This window comes from Eurytemora carolleeae, unplaced genomic scaffold (genome assembly GCF_000591075.1).
Source record: "Eurytemora carolleeae unplaced genomic scaffold, Eaff_2.0 scaffold1376, whole genome shotgun sequence".
In the NCBI taxonomy this organism is placed as follows: Eukaryota; Metazoa; Arthropoda; class Copepoda; order Calanoida; family Temoridae; genus Eurytemora; species Eurytemora carolleeae.
This window is the reverse complement of record NW_019397270.1, coordinates 24781-31569: the sequence shown is the minus strand read 5'-3', so window position 1 is coordinate 31569 and position 6789 is coordinate 24781. Positions and strand designations below refer to the sequence as shown.

At 36.8% G+C, this 6789-nt stretch overlaps 1 protein-coding gene across 1 annotated transcript; it reads right to left on the bottom strand.

Annotated features, from left to right (window-relative positions):
* Positions 1-766: 766 nt before the first annotated feature.
* On the bottom strand, positions 767-6188 carry LOC111713181 (calcium-activated chloride channel regulator 1). The gene is made up of 5 exons (XM_023488001.1): positions 5967-6188; positions 5098-5368; positions 4109-4251; positions 3576-3841; positions 767-3115 (listed from the first exon to the last, which is right to left on the bottom strand). The coding sequence occupies exons 1-5, from the start codon at positions 6099-6101 to the stop codon at positions 832-834; spliced, it is 3099 nt and encodes a 1032-aa protein (XP_023343769.1). The 5' UTR covers positions 6102-6188; the 3' UTR covers positions 767-831.
* Between the last annotated feature and the right edge of the window lie 601 nt (positions 6189-6789).

The window sequence follows — 6789 nt, the reverse complement described above, 5'->3', positions numbered from 1 at the left end:
CAACGCATACGTTGTTCTAAAAGAACATATTTTAAGCAACGCATACGTTGTTCTAAAAGTACATATTTTAAGAAACGTATACGTTGTTCAAAAAGTACATATTTTAAGCAACGCATACGTTGTTCTAAACGTACATATTTTAAGCAACGCATACGTTGTTCTAAGAGTACATATTTTAAGAAACGTATTCGTTGTTCTAAAAGTACATATATTTATACCATACTACTTATAATTTGCAATTTATATAGAGTATAATTAATATACACTTTGTGCTTTAAACTTTGCTTGACATGAATTTTACAAAATGGACGAAAACGATATTTCGTAATATCTTTCAAGAAAATAATCTTTAATTTCTGCGTTGAAATTTTAACGCTCTATGCTCTTCACTTTTCATTTAAAACTCTAAACTCTAAACTCTAAACTCTACACTTCATTTTCTATATTTCGCACACTCTACTCTATACTTTCTATGCACTCTACACTTACACTTTACATATCTCTACACTCTACACTTACACTTTACATATCTCTACACTCTACACTCACACTTACTTTCTGCATTATACAACCTACACTCTACACTTTACATATCTCTACACTCTACACTCGCACTTTACATATATCTATCTACACTCTACACTCTACACTCTACACTCTACACTCTACACTCTACACTCTACACTCTACCACTCTACACTCTACATAAATGGTCAATTTAGATAAGAGTTCTATCTTCAACTTAAATCCTTTCTACCAGGATGAGTTTTAATTTTCTAAGATATATTTGTACAGAATAAATTACAATTCAGGTTGAATTAATCTTCAAAATCAAACGAAGGATTCTCTTCTTCTTCTCTTATCCTTGAAATCCTGGTTCCCGCTGGACCCGGAGTAGGATTGGATATCCAACCCTTTACTTCTCTCATCTTGATCCCCTCCGTCCTGGGGGCTCCAGGTACCAGAGTAAGTACTTTGCTTCCCACTCCAGGTTTGGGAAATAATCTCAGATTCACAGCTTTGTCTCATAAGTTCCCATTCTCGCCTCTGAAGCTCAGAGTTTAACTCGCTTTGTTCGCTACCAGAACTCTCTACTCGAGTTGGTAGATTTTGGTAGGTGACGTACAGAGAACTCTGGGGTTTAGAAGTCATAAACACTGAGTCAGTTGAATACTCACTTGGAGAGGTCCTGGGTGGGGAGTAAGTCCCAGTTTTAGGAGAATAAGCCCCAGCCTCCGGAGAGTAAGTCTCTGACTCTGAAGAATAAGTTCCAACCGTAGTAGAATAAGTCCCGGCTTGGCTTGGATAGTGCTGTGAAATATATCCGGATTCCGGATGGTCGAAAGCTTTATCCGGATAAGTGAATGAATACCGGCTGGCCGGGAGTAGAGTGGATGGCCCCAGTTCTTTAATATAATCTAAAGAATCAGATTTATCCAGAACATCCTTTTTCTTTGTCCTACAAATGAACGCTATACCAAAACAGAGTGCTATTAGAGCCAATCCTGTCAAACTTCCTGACACTATATATACTATATTATCATCTTTGTGCTGAAAGATCGGTGCAGACTTTAGAGATGATTCTTCAGGATTCTCAGGAACAGTTGGAACCTCGTCAATAAAGACAGGAACTAGGTTGGACACAAGACCTCTATTGTTGGAATCATCTACAGCTACTACTCCGTAGTAGAATATTTCATTATGCCAGGGGAGGGTGATGTTAACCTCCTGAATTGAACCTGGAGAACCAGGAACAGGAACTAGGATATCAGGAACTGGAATTCCAATCACAGAAAAGTTTTCTTCATTTAGAGCAGCTCTGTTGGTGTAGCAGCGAATATCATATCGGGAAACAGCTCCTCCTGTGTTAAGATCTCCACCAGGAGCTGTCCAAGCCAGCTGGACCTGGAGGCTGTCCGACAAATAATTCTCCACCTTCAAATCTATGATTCTAGCTGGAGGAAATTTGTCATTCATTTGTGGTATTCCATCTCTTATGAAATATTCTGCGCCCTCAGCTAAATAGAATGTGGCGCGTGCGTAGCGCGTGAATGACGGCGTTGGGGTCTCTGAATTGTCCAGATTTAAGATTTGTGCTCCTCCTGCCCCGTCTGAAGCCTGTAGATTGGTGGTATAGAATCCTGGTTTCGAAGAGATCTGAGTGAAATATGCAGAGTAGATGCCATCACCCGGGGTAATGTCTGGATATCCTCCCCCCATATCTTGTAGGACCAACTCCAGATTTCCCTCCCCGGGCAATATGATACTAGCGGTAACACTAGCATTAGAAACTGGTAGAGAACCATACCTTACTCTAGCATAGATTATAGTAGGTGTCTCATTACTTAACCATACCTGGAGAGAACCAGTTTCCGCTTCATTTTTCTCCGCCGTGGCGGATATGGACACTTGAAAGGATTGGCGGGAGGCGGATGAAACTGTTTTGAAGTTGTATCCCCATACTCCAGGCTCACTGAGACCAGGGAACTGGAAGTGAAGTATTCCATGCTCTACAACCGGAAATTGGAACTGTTTCCCTGACGGTGAGATAAGTTCAAACATCTCAACATCCTCCTTCATTTCCGTCCCAGCTACAACATGAAGTCCGGACCGTAAACTCTCTTCAACAACAAACTTCCCACCAATCCGTTCATTGGACTGAACCCTGAACTTCCGTGTGTAGAATCTAAACCTTGACTCAATCATTTCTTCAGTCTTGAGTATCTGGTAAAAGATGTCTGCAACATCATCAACATTATCATTTTCCCTCAGGATAAAAACATCCTCAGCAGAAGAACTGATCAGATTCTGTTCCATATCAGAGTATCCAATCAGGTACAAGGACAAGTTCTTTACCAACTGGGGGCTTACATCCTTGTGCCCTTCCCCGGATGAAACCAAGATAACTTTCCCGCCATTTTTTACCATTTCTCCGGCGGATTTCAATCCGCAGGCGAGGCACGGTTTCCCGGATTTGCCAACTCTTCCTGGAATTTTTCCGTGGATTCCAGCCCGGTTAAATTCTGTGATTTCCGTAGGCTCCAGGTTGATTTTTTCCTCTGCATCGTAGGTAATGATCCCTATTCTAGTCCCACTCGGTATATCTGATATGATCCTGAAAAATATTGACTTATCATCATCAAATCTATTGAAGTCCAAACTCAATTTCTGCTCATTTTTTGCTCGGAATGCGTGGCTGAATAGATAACCGCCATGTGATATAAAGTTTCTAGAATGACACCAAATTCAACACAATACATACTTAACAACAATGCAAGCCAAAATGTTGTGTAAAATTCGAAAATTGCATTATATCATCAGAAGAGAAGATTGAACAAAAAAATGTGATCATAGTTGAACTCATAAAACTGTGGTAAAGCGAGACGACATTTAAGCAATCTTATCTAATCTAATCTAAAGCAAACAGTTGCTTGGAAATCAGCTTGCTAAGTTAAATGAGTGTACAATGTACACTGTACAGTGTACACTACACAATCGCTAATTTGTAGGTTTATTAAGTCTAACATGCAGTTTCATATTAGAAAAAAGTTTAAGATCGAAATTTCGAAATTTACCTGTGTAATGCATTGTGCACATTTTTCCATCTGTTGAGATCTTCCATTTGAGCAGATCTATCCAGCAGGAGAACCAGAACAGGTTCAAGGGTTAGACTGTATACAAACTCAGGAACCAGGTCGGTCTGGTTCTCCGAGTCCTGCTCAGGCAGGGTTTGGTTCAGCTCCGGGTATGTTTGTCGGATGATCTGGAGCCAGGATTGTCCAGAGCAGAGAAGGTTCTGTTTGGTCGGAGCATCAGGGTTGTAATCAAGATCGGAGCAAATCTAAAATAAAACAATAAAGTTTTTCTCTTTCATTTCATTATGTTGACAGCTAAACCCAAGGAGTAAGAACTATACAAAAATGAACTGCCGTTTTTTTGAGAAAATTTTGTTTTCATTTTTTTCAACAAATATAAGTATCATTTTCATCTTCATATCCTACATGGGATTATTTTTGTTATGATTTGTGGGTCAATAAATTGAAAAATAGAGTTTAAATAAATAAATAAATAAATAAATTTAAATAACAAGTGTGAAAATATCACTTACATTGTCCCCTGAGAAGCAACCGAGGTTGTCAAACAACTGGTTTCCAACACTATATTGAGCTGGGTATCTCTTAGAGCTGTTACTCCCGCTGTTGGAGAACAGTCCAAAGCTGTTGGATAACAGCTGAGTAAAGAATGTCTGATCTGAAAATATAAAGTTTCAATTTTAAATTGATTTTGACTCATTCCAAATTGATAGGAATCTTTCACAATAAATTGTACAGACAGGGATAACATTTTTTCAAAAAAAATTTATTTTTCGAGATTTTAATTTATAAATTAAAACCTAATTTATTTATTTTTTCAGAGTAAACTGATAAGTTCCACCCCTGAAAATTGAATTACTTTTTCCTGAGGCCCCTTGGTATTAATCTATAGTAAGATCTATGATATCTAGCAAGGTAATAAAGATGTATCAATCTGTCCATGGGTGTACACAGGAGGGGGGGAGGCGGGACTTTAGGACCGAGCCTCCCCATCTCTGTAAAAGTGACTATTATGGCTTATACTGTGTGTTAAGCCTCAAAAAGGCTCTGAGTCTCCTTTTAAAAAGTAAAAAAAAAACGTTTAAGCCCCCCTACCCCTGGCACATTTGTATGTGTACGCCCCTGAATCTGTCCTGATTTTTATAAAGGCCCCAATAATAATACTAGCCAAGGCAGTTTAAGATAAAAAACTAGATTTTTATCAAATTTTTATTGGAATTAAATAGTTGTAACTACAAGGTTATTGGGCACCTAATTGACACTATAAAATTAGCACTTTTAAAGGGGGAGGGGGGAGGAATGGGGGGGGGTCTAAAAAGATTGTAGATCAATTTCAAGTGATGTCAATTTATAAAGTAGCATGTCTGATTCACAATTAAAGACGATATCTTCCTTATTGTTACATGGATAAAGTGTTAAAGGGCACTGAGGTGAACTGTAAATGCCTCTAAAGAAAGGTCACTTAAATAAACGTGTTCTGTTCCTTTAATGTTTAAAAATTTACCTGTATTTTTCGTAATATTTTGACTTATAGAGGTTAGAGGGAGGGATAAGGACAGCCCTCTCGTGCCACACCCTCCAAATTGTCCCCCTCGGGGCAGGCTGTAAGGCGTGTCCTCAACAACAACATCTAGGGCAGAGGCTAGGCTGGGGGCGGACATGGCGGAGGAGCTGCAAGGTGAGTGTTGCCAGGAGGGCGGAAGATGTATGGTAACTCTATTTATTGGGTATCCGGTAACAGAATAGAACTGACGAGAACTGGAGGTCAGCAAATCCTGAGAAAAATGCAATAAAAATCATGATGCACTAATAATAATAATTATAATAATATTTATGAAAAAATGAAAGAAATCACAATTCTAATGATACTGATAGAGTAACATAGAGTAATGATGAAAGTAATAGTAATAGTAAAAATAATATGTTGTATATTATTACTACTATAATGATAAAATTATTTATTATAGAGATATGGATAACAGAAATATTAATAACGATGATTTTAATAAAATTTAAAATAAAGAAAAAAACATTATTATCAAATTTTAACAAAACATACAGGAGAAAAATAAAAGGGAAAAACAAATAAAGCATGTTATTTACAATTAATATTATTTAGATTAATTCTTATCTCTATAAATATACTCCAATTAGCAATTATGATTTGTTTATAAAGATGATGTATACAGACTAAACAAAGATTACTTTTTTATTGTAAAATTAAGCTGTAATTCCATAAACTGAAGGCATACATAGTCAAAGGACTCAAAATGCGGCAAAATTATGTTTTATTAATCACAAAAGATGAGCTAGAGAACGATATTGTAATCCTAAACACTTCAAATAATGGATCAAAATATTAAATATGATTACCTCTAAATTATTTAATATATTTTCACAGTTTAATGCCGGAATATCTTTAGATATTTTAATTTCAAGTTCTTCTAATATTTTAGACTGTGTCACTGCAACTGACAAAGTTAAGATTATTAAGTTACTCCACTTCATTTTGATTTCTAATGTTTCTGTTCACAAAATCATAGCGTAAGTGTATGAACGTCTTTAATGCTCGACGTTTTAAGATGAACTGACTGAGTTGGATTTTGGGGGATTTATTGGTCCTGAAAATTAGTAGCGGCACGGTCGGTCCGGTACAACATGGCAGGAAAACCAGCACGTAGGGGGGGGGGGGAGTTCCGGTGCGGTACCAACAACTGATGCCGGGATGAGAAATCATGCCGGTACAAAATAATCCAGACTTTTTTCTCATCTTTAGAGGCTCCAATTTGATTAACGATTGCTGGAGCTTTTTGAGTGTTTAATATACAAATATCTTTATTTTTATCAGATTTTCCTTTAAGCATCGAGTTTTATGTGTCTGTAAATTTATCTGTTACTTATTAAGTATTGACAAAAAAGCATTTATTCTTAGTTAAGAAAAGTGTACATATATATTTTGTTGATAAAAAGGAAAAGGGTGTCATGATTTTTTCTATCCCCAAAACTGTAACAAATAAAAAGTTCTATTGTCTAAACTTTATAAATGTAACGAGGTTGCGTGATTTTTTATTGCTTTAAACTTTTCATAAAACTGAGATCTTGAGAATACACAACATGCTTAGAATTTATATATATATGTAGCTAAATCTTCCTATTCTCATACTGGTGCGTCAAATCAAACCTAAAGAACCTACGA

What these genes read in the sequence shown, in the direction of transcription:
- LOC111713181 (XM_023488001.1), bottom strand. Translation starts at nt 6,101, where the DNA reads ATGAAGTGGAGTAACTTAATAATCTTAACTTTGTCAGTTGCAGTGACA. An exon ending in AAATATTACGAAAAATACAG is followed by an intron (nt 4,252 to 5,097) that starts GTAAATTTTTAA and finishes TTATATTTTCAG; the next exon opens with ATCAGACATTCTTTACTCAG. An exon ending in GTGCACAATGCATTACACAG is followed by an intron (nt 3,116 to 3,575) that starts GTAAATTTCGAA and finishes AATATTTTTCAG; the next exon opens with GATCATATCAGATATACCGA.